This window comes from Balaenoptera ricei, chromosome 14, assembly GCF_028023285.1.
Source record: "Balaenoptera ricei isolate mBalRic1 chromosome 14, mBalRic1.hap2, whole genome shotgun sequence".
Classification (NCBI taxonomy): Eukaryota; Metazoa; Chordata; class Mammalia; order Artiodactyla; family Balaenopteridae; genus Balaenoptera; species Balaenoptera ricei.
Window position 1 is genome coordinate 15976838 of NC_082652.1, and position 13384 is coordinate 15990221.

The 13384-nt window shown below is 40.5% G+C and overlaps 1 protein-coding gene across 1 annotated transcript; it reads left to right on the top strand.

Annotated features, from left to right (window-relative positions):
- The first annotated feature begins 8155 nt into the window (after window positions 1–8155).
- RPL6 (ribosomal protein L6) lies at window positions 8156–12698 on the top strand. The gene is given in 8 exon segments (XM_059894392.1): window positions 8156–8289; window positions 8292–8356; window positions 8358–8405; window positions 8496–8594; window positions 9542–9685; window positions 10251–10299; window positions 11316–11500; window positions 12508–12698. Coding segments are annotated over 8 exon segments (852 nt in total). The 5' UTR covers window positions 8156–8180; the 3' UTR covers window positions 12661–12698.
- The last annotated feature ends 686 nt before the right edge of the window (window positions 12699–13384 follow it).

Below are 13384 nucleotides of genomic sequence, written 5' to 3' on the forward strand. Positions count from 1 at the left end.
GAAATCAAAAGAAAGCTGGAGTAGCAAATCTCATATCAGACAAAATAGACTTTTAAATAAAGACTATTACAAGAGACAAAGAAGGACACCACATAATGATCAAGGGATCAATCCAAGAAGAAGATATAACAGTTGTAAATATTTATGCACCCAACATAGGAGCACCTCAATACATAAGGCAAATGCTAATAGCCATAAAAGGGGAAATCGACAGTAACACAATAATAGTAGGAGACTTTAACACCCCACTTTCACCAATGGACAGATCATCCAAAATGAAAATAAATAAGGAAACACAAGCTTTAAATGACACATTAAACAGGATGGACTTAATTGATATTTATAGGACATTCCATCCAAAAACAACAGAATACACCATCTTCCCAAGTACTCATGGAACATTCTCCGGGATAGATCATATCTTGGGTCATAAATCAAGCCTTGGTAAATTTAAGAAAATTGAAATCATATCAAGTATCTTTTCTGACCACAACTCTATGAGACTAGATATCAATTACCGGAAAAAAAACTGTAAAAAATACAAACACATGGAGGCTAAACAATACACTACTAAATAACCAAGAGATTACTGAAGAAATCATAGAGGAAATCAAAAAATACCTAGAAACAAATGACAATGAAAACACGATGACCCAAAACCTACGGGATGCAGCAAAAGCAGCTCTAAGAGGGAACTTTATAGCAATACAATCCTACCTCAAGAAACAAGAAAAATCTCAAATAAACAATCTAACCTTACACCTAAAGCGATTAGAGAAAGAAGAACAAAAAAACCCCAAAGTTAGCAGAAGGAAAGAAATCATAAAGATCAGATCAGAAATAAATGAAAAAGAAATGAAGGAAACAGTAGCAAAGATCAAAAAAACTAAAAGCTGGTTCTTTGAGAAGATAAACAAAATTGATAAACCATTAGCCAGACTCACAAAGAAAAAAAGGGAGAAGACTCAAATCAGCAGAATTAGAAATGAAAAAGAAGTAACAACTGACACTGCAGAAATACCAAGCTTCATGAAAGATTACTGCAAGCAACTATATGCCAATAAAATGGACAACCTGTTAGAAATGGACAAATTCTTAGAAAAGCACACCTTCAGAGACTGAACCAGGAAGAAACAGAAAATATAAACAGACCAATCACAAGCACTAAAATTAGAACTGTGATTAAAAATCTTCCAACAGGGCTTCCCTGGTGGCGCAGTGGTTAAGAATCCAGCTGCCAATGCAGGGGACACGGGTTCGAGCCCTGGTCTGGGAAGATCCCACATGCTGTGGAGCAACTAAGCCCGTGTGCCACAACTACTGAGGCTGCACTCTAGAGCCTGTGAGCCACAACTACTGAGCCCACGTGCCACAACTACTGAAGCCCATGCACCTAGAGACCGCGCTCCACAACAAGAGAAGCCAATGAAATGAGAAGCCCGCGCACTGAAACGAAGAGTAACCCCCGCCCACTGCAACTAGAGAAAGCCCGCACACAGCAACAAAGACCCAATGCAGCCAAAAATAAATTAATTAAATAAATAAATTAAAAAAAAATCTTCCAACAAACAAAAGCCCAGGACCAGATGGCTTCACAGGCGAATTCTATCAAACATTTAGAGAAGTGCTAACACTTATCCTTCTCAAACTCTTCCAAAATATAGCAGAGGGAGTAACACTCCTAAACTCACTCTATCAGGCCGCCATCACCCTGATACCAAAACCAGACAAAGATGTCACACACAAAAAAAAACTACAGGGCAATATCACTGATGAACATAGATGCAAAAATCCTCAACAAAATACTAGCAAACAGAATCCAACAGCACATTAAAAGAACCATACACCATGATGAAGGGGAGTTTATCCCAGGAATGCAATGATTCAGTCAATGTGATATACCATACTAACAAGTTGAAGGATAAAAACCATATGATAATCTCAATAGATGCAGAAAAAGCTTTCTACAAAATTCAACACCCATTTATGATAAAAAACCTGCAGAAAGCAGGCATAGAGGGAACCTACCTGAACATAATAAAGGCTATATATGACAAACCCACCGCCAACATCGTTCTCAATGGTGAAAAACTGAAACCATTTCCTCTAAGATCAGGAACAAGACAAGGTTGCCCACTATCACCACTATTATTCGACATAGTTTTGGAAGTTTTAGCCACAGCAATCAGAGAAGAAAAAGAAAGAAAAGGAATCCAAATCGGAAAGAAGAAGTAAAGCTGTCACTGTTTGCAGATGACATGATACTATATGTAGAGAATCCTAAAGATGCTACCAGAAAACCACTAGAGAGAATGAATTTGGTAAAGTAGCAGGATACAAAATTAATGCACAGAAATCTCTTGCATTCCTATAAACTAAAGATGAAAAATCTGAAAGAGAAATTAAGGAAACACTCTTCTTTACCACTGCAACTAAAAGAATAAAATACGTATGAATAAACCTGCCTAAGGAGACAAAAGACCTGTATGCAGAAAACTATAAGACACTGATGAAAGAAATTAAAGAAGACACAAAGAGATGGAGAGATATACCACATTCTTGGATTGGAAGAATCAATATTGTGAAAATACTATACTACCCAAAGTGATCTATAGATTCAATGCAATCCTTATCAAACTACCAATGGTATTTTTCACAGAACTAGAACAATTTGTATGGAAACACAAAAGACCCCGAATAGCCAAAGCAATCTTGAGAAAGAAAAACGGAGCTGGAGGAATCAGGCTCCCTGACTTCAGGCTATACTACAAAGCTACCGTAATCAAGACAATATGGTACTGGCACAAAAACAGAAACATAGATCAATGGAACAAGATAGAAAGCCCAAAGATAAACCCACGCACATATGGTCACCTTATTTTTGATAAAGGAGGCAAGAATATACAATGGAGAAAAGACAGCCTCTTCAATAAGTGGTGCTGACAAAACTGGACAGCTACATGTAAAAGAATGAAATTAGAACACTCCCTAACACCATACACAAAAATAAACTCAAAATGGATTAAAGACCTAAATGTAAGGCCAGACACTATCAAACATGTCATGTCATAGGTAGAACACCCTATGACATAAATCACAGGAAGATCCTTTTTGACTCACCTCCTAGAGAAATGGAAATAAAAACAAAAATAAACAAATGGGACCTAATGAAACTTAAAAGCTTTTGCCCAGCAAAGGAAACCATAAACAAGACTAAAAGACAATCCTCAGAATGGGAGAAAATATTTGCAAACGAAGCAACTGACAAAGGATTAATCTCCAAAATATATAAGCAGCTTATGCAGCTCCATATCAAAAAAACAAACAACCCAATCCAAAAATGGGCAGAAGACCTAAACAGACATTTCTTCAAAGAAGACATACAGATTGCCAACAAACACATGAAAGAATGCTCAACATCACTGATCATTAGAGAAACGCAAATCAAAACTACAATGAGGTATCACCTCACACGGTCAGAATGACCATCATCAAAAAACCTACAAACTATAAATGCTGGAGAGGGTGTGGAGAAAAGGGAACCCTCTTGCACTGTTGGTGGGAATGTCAATGGATACAGCCACTATGGAGAACAGTATGGAGGTTCCTTAAAAAGCTAAAAATAGAACTACCATATGACCCAGCAATCCCACTACTGGGCATATACACTGAGAAAACCATAATTCAAAAAGAGTCATGTACCACAATATTCATTGTAGCACTATTTACAGTAGCCAGGACATGGAGGCAACCTAAGTGTCCATCGACAGATGAATGGATAAAGAAGACGTGGCACATATATACAATGGAATATTACTCAGTCATAAAAAGAAACGAAATTGAGTTATTTGTAGTGAGGTGGATGGACCTAGAGTCTGTCATACAGAGTGAAGTAAGTCAGAAAGAGAAAAACAAATACTGTATGCTAACACATATATATGGAATCTAAAAAAAAAAAAATGGTTGTGATGAACCTAGGGGCAGGACAGGAATAAAGACGCAGACATAGAGAATGGACTTGAGGACACGGGGAGGGGGAAGGGTAAACTGGGACGAAGTGAGAGTAGCATTGACATGTATACACTACTAAATGTAAAATAGATAGCTAGTGGGAAGCAGCCACATAGCACAGGGAGATCAGCTCGGTGCTTTGTGACCACCTAGAGGGGTGGGATAGGGAGGGTGGGAGGCAGACTCAAGAGGGAAGGGATATGGGGATATATGTATACATATAACTGATTCACTTTGTTATACAGCAGAAACTAACACAACATTGTAAAGCAATTATACTCCAATAAAGATGTTAGAAAAATAATGCAATAAATGTAATATTTCACTTTCACATTTTTCAATAAAAATGACTGTAGTTTCTTCAAATAAATTTAGGGAGTTATTAATATTGTCAATATCATCCCCATTTTATAAATAAGAAAAGTCACGTGCAGAGATTTATCACAAGATCAGATAGCAAGTGATCCCCGGCTAGAAGGATAATACCCTTTCTGCAGCACAACTGCCTACCTGTTTTCTGTCTTTCTGTAGCACAAAGAGATACGATTCAATGTAAATGTATGTGTGACCTCGGCTAAGTCATTTATTGTAATCAAGCCTCAGTTTTTTCATCTTAAAGTCCTACCTCATAGGGTAGATGTGTTAAGGCTTAAAATGATTTAGTGTCTGCAAAAATGTTTACTTTGTAATTAATAAACCACCGAACAAATTTATGAGCACTTTATAGAGGCAAAACCCGGTGCTTAATCATACCATTTATAACAGAGTGATGATATTTTTCCCAACTAACGAATGCTAAATTTTGCAATACCGCAAAAATACACAAGAGGGTGTTCATTATGTTTTGATTTCAATGGCAAGTCATTTAACAAACATTTTGGGGCATTGACTATGTGAAAGTCTCTGAGATTGTCAGAATTTTTGAGGGGCTCAAGTAAACAATTCTGCACTTTATTCACTGTGAAACGTTTTCTGAAGTCGCAGTTTCTAAGAGGTGCTTTGTTCAGGAAGCTGGACAAATAAAGGTGCTGACATTCCCATTTCAGAAAAGAGCAGTGCCTAAGCTTTTCCTTGAGAATATTACATGCCTGGACAGTGAATAATCCTAAATGGGTATGAAACGGAGCAGGACCCTATGGTCCTTGCCCCCCTTATCCTCAGCCTGCCTTTTGTCTGTGGAAAAACTTTAGACAAAGAATAAGTTTAATCAGAGAAGTGAGAAAATGCAGAAGCAAAGAAAATCAGTCAAACAGGACAGAACAATAATAGTCCGTAAGCAAAGTCAAGGACCTTTAGTTCCTTCTCAAAGACTACAGATAATATTCTGAGCCATATCCTGTGAACTGTCTTATAGATACTAAAACCCCACCAGGTGGAAGAAGTTAACTACATGATAACCAGACTGTAGCCATGACATAAGCTGCCATGATTCCGAGAATTGGCCTCAAGAAAATGGGAACAAACCAACCCTGGAACTGAGAATTATGTGTACTTAAAACAATCAAGATGACACTGTTCAGACCACCGAAAACCCATTTCAAGATGACTGTCAGAGCTGATTGTGCTGTTTCTATATGTAGCCCCCTCCCTCAGCCTACAAAAACTCTTGCCCTTGATTGTCAGGGGTGGGTGGGGGGGAAGTCGGACCTTTGGATAGGAGTTCCCCCCTCCCCATCCCCCTGCCCCGTTGTCGGCATCCAAAATAAAGCAAGCTTTCCTTTTCACTAACCTTGCCTCTTTAATGGCTTTTGAGTGGCGAGCAACTGGACCCACTTTTGGTTACACATGTTTCGGCAAACGTGGCAATTCTGCCTTTACTGTAGTCTGAAGGATCCCACTGAAATCTCTGAGGCTTTCAGAAGCATCTGATCACTGTGTTTGTATCCTCAGTCAACCAGAACCAGAAAAAGGCTACATGATTCCAAGGGATACAGCCAGGAAGCAATGGTTTGGATACATCAAGGTGAAAAGCTCTAGCCACCAGCAACAAGCAATGGAAGAGAATGGAAAATTCAAGCCAAAAGATGTCACATTGTGTACCTGTTACCTTATGGGGTTCGATGCAATTAAAAAACACACAAACAAAAACTATAAGATATACTGTGCTGTTTGTTTTGCAAAAGACAATAACTATTCTTATTTTTAATTCTAATATGAGCAAAGAACTCTCTTATTCACCTTCATTAGTCAGCTCTTTTATCTTTACAGACTATTGATTAAGAGTGCACTCTTTGGAATCATATCCATGCTGTGGGCAAATTACTGCACCTCTTTGAGTCCCAGTTTCCTCATAATGGTATCCTCTATAGAATTTTTGGAATTTTTGGAATTTATTTTTTAAATAAAATAAAGCAAGGCTCATAGAACAGTTCTAAGTACATAGCACATAGCATACAGCATTGCTCTTTTTTATCCCTGGTGTATAATATTAGCAGAATATTTGGCACATAGTAAGATCCCACAGGGTCCTGCTCCATTACATTATCCACAACCATGATGTAGATGGTGATGCTGGTGGTGGTGACAACAAGAACTAACATTTAGCCGTTACCATGCATCAAATACCATTCTTAGTGATTTTATGTACATTAACTTACTTAATCTTCCCCAAAACCCTGTGAGGTAGATATGGTTATCTCCATTTTAGAAATGAAGAAACAGAGTACAAAGTGGGCAGAAATGCTTGTAGAGGAAATGAACAACCATGCTATTTGATGCCTCCATGCCTCTTGCATTTACTGTTCCAATTGCCACTTTCATCTGCCAAATTTGTATCTATTTTTCCAAATCCAACACAAAAACAAACTCTTCTGCAAAACTTTCCTAAATCTCCCAGAAGAAATAACTTACAATTATTAATTTACCTGTTTGCTTTTCCCTTGAATGTGTGTTCTTCAGAACAGGAATATATTTTATTCATTTTAAATTCTAGCTTTTTTCCTACTGTATAGCACAGGTAAGCAAATATAAAAAGTTTCAACTTTATGCCGGTTCCCAAAAGTACTTTGAGAATTCTATTGGTCTATAAAATGAAGCATTTTCAGAAAAAAGTTCTGCGCTTTCGCCTCCTATTGAGAAAATTAGTTCTGTATACAGTACGAACGAGGGAAAACTACATTTCCCATGATGCCCCTGACCCGGAAGGAAGTGAGACGACACCTCCCGTGATTGCTTATAGACCGGAAGCTGGGGCGTTAGTTCTTTTTCCCATCTTGCAAGGTAAGAATGGCGTGGCGTCTCCGCAAGACTCGATTTCAGGATCCCAATCCTTCGCCATCCTAACCAGGAGGGTATCAAGTCGACAACTGCTGGGGTCGGACACGCTCAGGGCCATTTGGGAGGACTCCCAGACGCTTCATTTCTCTTGCTTGGGTTTACGGTGGGGCACGAAGAGGGTGCTTTGGGGCATGAACAGTGTGAGGTGGAATGCTGCAGAGGCTCCGGGGCTCCGGTTGCCCGCCACCCTCCTGGGCCGGGGAAACAGGGCCCCTCCAGGGATCCGTAGGGGTCCAGTGGGGCAGCAGGGACAAGGGCGGCGGCGCGCGCTCTGAATCCCGGACCTGGGTTCCAAAAGACGACGCCGAGCTTGTCTCCGCCACGTTGTGGATTTGAGGCTGAGGACAAATGCAACTTTTCCCGTCTCCCCACGTCCGCGGCCGGAAGTCGCCTCCTGGGCTTTGCGCTTTTTTCAGTTTGGCCTGAGTTTGGGCCATTTGTGTGTGTGTGTCTTCGCCTCCTAAACGGAATTTCTTGAGTGAGACAGTCTGATAAGAGCAAAAGTCCTGAAAGCAAACGGTTTCAAGTTCCAGCCTCGCTGCCTCCTGGCTGTGGAGATTGTTAAAGCTAAGTCCAGGATTTCTAATTCGTAAAACAGAAATAATGGAATAGGGACTTTTGACCTCTAAATATATGTAGCAAACAAATAATGGTAGTGAGATATATTCAAATCGTCAAGAAGGTTATACTGTATTGGGGAGACAACCCAAAAGTGAACCATTTATGGATGTTGTTGCAGATGTGTGGCGATTTGGAGGAAGGCGTATATCTTATAGTGGGAGGGATGTAAAGGATGGAGAGGGAGGATGGGGACTTGTAGTCTGGGAGGCCTGTCGATGTATAGCTATGAGATAATTGGTGAAATGCCTTTTTAAAAATATATGTATTGGTAGATGGCGGGTGAAAAGGCTGAGAAGCCAGATACTAAGGAGAAAAAACCTGAAGCCAAGAAGGCTGATGCTGGTGGCAAGGCTAAAAAGGTGAAGCAGGTTAAGAAGGGGAAGCCCCACTGCAGCCGAAACCCTGTCCTGGTCAGAGGAATTGGCAGATATTCCCGATCGGCTATGTATTCTAGGAAGGCCTTGTACAAGAGGAAGTATTCAGCAGCTAAATCCAAGGTAAGGGATGAGAGGAAGCCCTGAGAGTTATGTCTGAACATTAAAATGTTTGTCTGCCTTTGACTTTTTGACGCATTTGTGTCCTGCTAGGTTGAAAAGAAAAAGAAGGTGAAGGTTCTTGCTACTGTCACAAAACCAGTTGGTGGTGACAAGAATGGTGGTACCCGGGTGGTTAAACTTCGCAAAATGGTAAGATTTGGAGGAGATTGTAATTTGGGTGTTGAAGCTTGAATCCTGTGAGGATTTTTTTTTTTTTTTTTTTCCCCTGGCTGCGTTCGGTCTTGGTTGCTGCGCTCAGACTTTCTCTAGTTGCGGCGAGTGGGGGCTGCTCCTCTTTGTGGTGCATGGGCTTCTCATTGCGGTGGCTTCTCTTGTTGCAGAGCACGGGCTCTAGGTGCGTGGGCTTCAGCAGTTGTGGCTCGCAGGCTCTAGAGCGCAGGCTCAGTAGTTGTGGCTCACGGGCCTAGTTGCTCCGCGGCATGTGGGATCCTCCCAGACCAGGGCTCGAACCCGTGTCCCCTGCATTGGCAGGCGGATTCTTAACCACTGCGCCACCAGGGAAGTCCTGTGTGGGGTCTTATTTTTACAATAAATGAACTGGCAGTCTTGCTCTAAACTAATGTGTATGGTTTTATACAATTTATTCTTTGTGGTTAAGATGGAAGTGATGCATGTTAATGTGAAGCATATGAACACACTTAATTTGAGTTGGAAAACAAGCCATGCCTTTTTCATAGCATACAGAATTGTGTCAGGCGTGTGTTTCTGGAGAAGTAGGGACCCCAGAAAAGCTTAAGAATCACTGCTACACAACAGTGTATAAAGATAGCTTGCCATGTAATCTCTAAAGTTTGGTTTATTCCAAATTTATAAAGGTAACTTGCTTGATGCTTTTCCTCTTTGCTTGGACACAGCTCCTTCAGTTAAATGGATTCCACCCTATGTTTTGCATGTAAAGCTATTGAAGCAGCGTTGGCCTTTTCTACCTTTAAAATCTTAGAAGTGAAAATGCAATAGTGTGAATAAAGTGTTTCAAGTAACTACAAGATTGTAGTGAAGGTTTCACTGACCTCACAACCAGCTCTACTGACTTGATTAGATTATTTAAATAAGTTGGACCTATGGCCTCTCTCCAGCCTAGGTATTATCCTACTGAAGATGTGCCTCGAAAGCTGTTGAGTCACGGCAAAAAACCCTTCAGTAAGCATGTGAGAAAACTGCGCGCTAGCATCACTCCGGGGACCATTCTCATTATCCTCACTGGGCGCCACAGAGGCAAGGTGAGCAGAGCATGACACTTGAGATACCTGGAGTACTTGATCCTAATAAGTTTGCGCTCAGGATAGGATTTGTTTACCTGTGTTAACTGCAGTTAGTAGCAAGAGGTTCTGTGGGAGAGGTGAGAGTGATCCATAACAAAACCAACAACCCAGTCACTATCATAACGTGTTTAGTCAATAATAGACAATAACTTATTACCATTTCCTGTCATTGGTAATACTACTTGTTACAAGTGATTCAGATGTCCCTGTACCCAAAAATGTTTATGTATTTGAGTTAACTTCTTAGGATGGATTTGCAGGGATAGAATTACTGAGTTAAAGGGTATTAGTTTTTTTTAATGTTAAAAGTAGTGGCTGCTCATTAAAAATCAAGCATACAAAAGTACTGCTCGTATCCTAGAGTCACCCCTGTTATTAGTTTGGTAAGTTACTTCCAGAACTGCTGCACGCATACATATGTAGAAATTTCCTTTTTTACCAAATTTAGGAACCTGTGATTTGATTAATTCAGAAGTCAGTTTCTAATTTGTGGAACCATCTAGCATTTCTTTTTAATCTACAGAGGGTCATTTTCCTGAAGCAGCTGAGCAGTGGCTTGCTACTTGTGACTGGTAAGAAGATCCTTGGATTTAATATACTCTGAAATTTGCAGGTCTCCCCACCTTCAGTTTTACTGAGAAATAATTTATATGCATCACTCTTGCGAGTTTAAGGTGTACAACATGATGGTTTGGTTTATACATATTGTGAAATAATTACCGCAATAGGTTCAATACCCATCTTCACATTTAGATAAAAGAAAAAACTTTTTTCCTTGTGATGAAAACTTAGGATTTACTCTTTTGAAGGTTGTGTTTTTTATTTAAAAAAAATTTTTTTTTAATATTTATTTTGGCTGTGCCTGGTCTTTGTTGTGGCATGTGGGATCTTCATTGTGGCATGCGGGATCAGTTGTGGCATGCTTGTGGGATCTAGTTCCCTGAGCAGGGAACGAACCTGGGCCTCTTGCATTAAGAGCGCAGTCTTACCCACTGGACCACCAGGGAAGTCCTGAAGCATTAGTTTTTAAATGCTTGAAGTATACACTTTGCTCCCACCTAAATAGAAGTTTCAGTGTCATGAGATTCTTTGCCCGATTTCATTGCCTTATGTACACGGGAGTTCTGAAGAAGCAGGTATTTAAAGTTTGCATGGCAACATATCACCAGCTATAAATGCCACCTAAAATGCAGAATGGTTGGCTACTAACTCCAAAGAATGCATCCTTCATAAGACTTGTAATTGGTCTGCCACTTGGCACCAGGATGGAGTTCCTGGATAGGGGAAAAGTGAACTGTTTACTCCAAAAAACAGTGCTCAGTTTAAATTTGTCCTCAAGGACCAGTGATTTTTGACCAACCTCTATAAGCGACTACGCTCTCTGCTGATCTGGGTAACTTTAAAATTTGAGGGTTGGGGGAACCTTGGACAAACAGATCTTGAAAAAAGCCTTGATGCTGACAGTAGAAAGCAGTTTGGAATTTCTTTGGATCCAGAGAAAAGTTAGAACTTCACCAGGTTTCTTCAAATCCAGTCAGTTCTTGAATCTTTGCATCCCCTTTCCCCTCACTATATTTTCCCCCCTTAGGGCCTCTGTCCCTCAATCGAGTTCCTCTGCGGAGAACACACCAGAAATTTGTCATTGCCACTTCCACCAAAATTGATATCAGTGGTGTGAAAATCCCAGAACATCTCACTGATGCTTATTTCAAGAAGAAGAAACTGCGTAAGCCCAGGCACCAGGAAGGTGAGATCTTCGACACAGAGAGAGAGGTAAGCTATTTCAGTCTTTGCCTCTAATAGCTCTGGCTCTCCTACTTGGGAGTGAAAATAAACAAGGTTAAGAATTGTTGGGAAAAGAAAAGCTGTAAATAATGAGGACTATCTGGGAAATATTTTTCCAGATTCTGCTAAATTCAGTAGTTCTTAATGGCAGCTAGGAGCTCAACTCAGAATCCTGAGGTTTTAGTGAAACTCCATGACCTACTGTTCTGTTGGGAATTTACGATCATTTATCCTTTGGGTATTAAAGTAGACAAAAGGATGAGAGTTGCTATTTTTAGTATTTTTTTAATATATTTATTTTAATTTTGGCTGCATCAGGTCTTCATTGCTGTACGTGGGCTTTTCTCTGGTTGTGCCGAGTGGGGGTTACTCTTTGTTGTGGTGCGTGGGATTCTCATTGTGGTGTCTTCACTTGTTGCCGAGCATGGGCTCTGGAGCGCAGGCTCAGTACTTGTGGCGCATGGCCTTAGTTGCTCCACAGCCTGTGGGATCTTGCCTGACCAGGGCTCGAATCCATGTCCCCTGCATTGGCAGGTGGATTCTTAACCACTGCGCCACCAGGGAAGCCCAAGGGTTGCTATTATTATATTAAAAATAGGTTGTATTTCACAGCCCTCCAAGGAGAGGATTATCAAAATTGACTTCTAGGGACTTTCCTTGTGGCGCAGTGGTTAAGAATCCACCTGCCAATGCAAGGGACACGGATTCTAGCCCTGGTCCGGGAAGATCCCACATGCCACGGAGCAACTAAGCCCGTGTTCCGCAACAAGAGAAGCCACCACAATGAAGAGTAGCCCCCGCTCGCCACAACTAGAGAAGGCCTGTGCGCAGCAACGAAGACCTAACACAACTAGAAATAAAAATAAATTAACTAATTTTTAAAAATTGCCTTCTAAATATTCCTGGGATTGAATACTTGTGACGTAGGATTTCTTAGTTAATGTGGAGTTTGGTACTTGTGCCCCTTTTTTTTTATGATTTTTCTTTTTGTTTAGAAATACGAGATTACAGAGCAGCGGAAGGTTGATCAGAAAGCTGTGGACTCACAAATTCTGCGAAGAATCAAAGCTGTTCCTCAGCTCCAGGGCTACCTCCGCTCTGTGTTTGCTCTTACAAACGGAATTTATCCTCACAAAGTAGTGTTCTAAACTTCTTACAAAGAACCTAATTAAATAATTCCAGTCCATTTCCTTTGTGTCTTTTTTCTTTTTCTTTTTTTTAAATCTGTCTGGAGGTGTGGTATGACTCAGCCAACTTGATGGGATGTTAGCCTCTACTAAGAGGAGTGGGACTGGAGGGGAGTGCTGTCAGCTGCAGTGGAATCCCCTCTTTGGATCAACATTCTTAGCTTCCTAAGTGTCTTCTCAGCTTTTTCACCCGGCACCTACCAATACAAAGCAGTGGCATTTCCCCAGCCATCACTGAACAGGTCAGTACTAACTGTACATGGATAAGAAACAACCGGGGGCTCTCAGGCCACAAACTTTCCTCCCTTTCCATGACTTAACATCCATTTCTGCCCAATTCAGCCCCTCTCCATAGTCATTACTATTAGTTTCTTGTGTATCTAGTTTCTTAAAGCATACACAACAGATTAGTATAATTATTTACCTTTCCCCGTTTTTAACCAAAAACCCCATGTGCAGTACATGCTGTTATATAGATAACAAATGAATTTGATTATTCCATATGAGTCCATCTTTACTGCTGCATAGTGTAGTAGTGCATTGTATGGATATTTGGGTTTCCATCATTTGTAATTATACAGGTTTCCCCTGCTATCCAAAAGTAGAGTATGCTTCTGAAACCTTTTGTAAGCCAAAATGGCATAAAGTGAAGAAATTACCTTATGACCCATCTTGCTAACAGAGG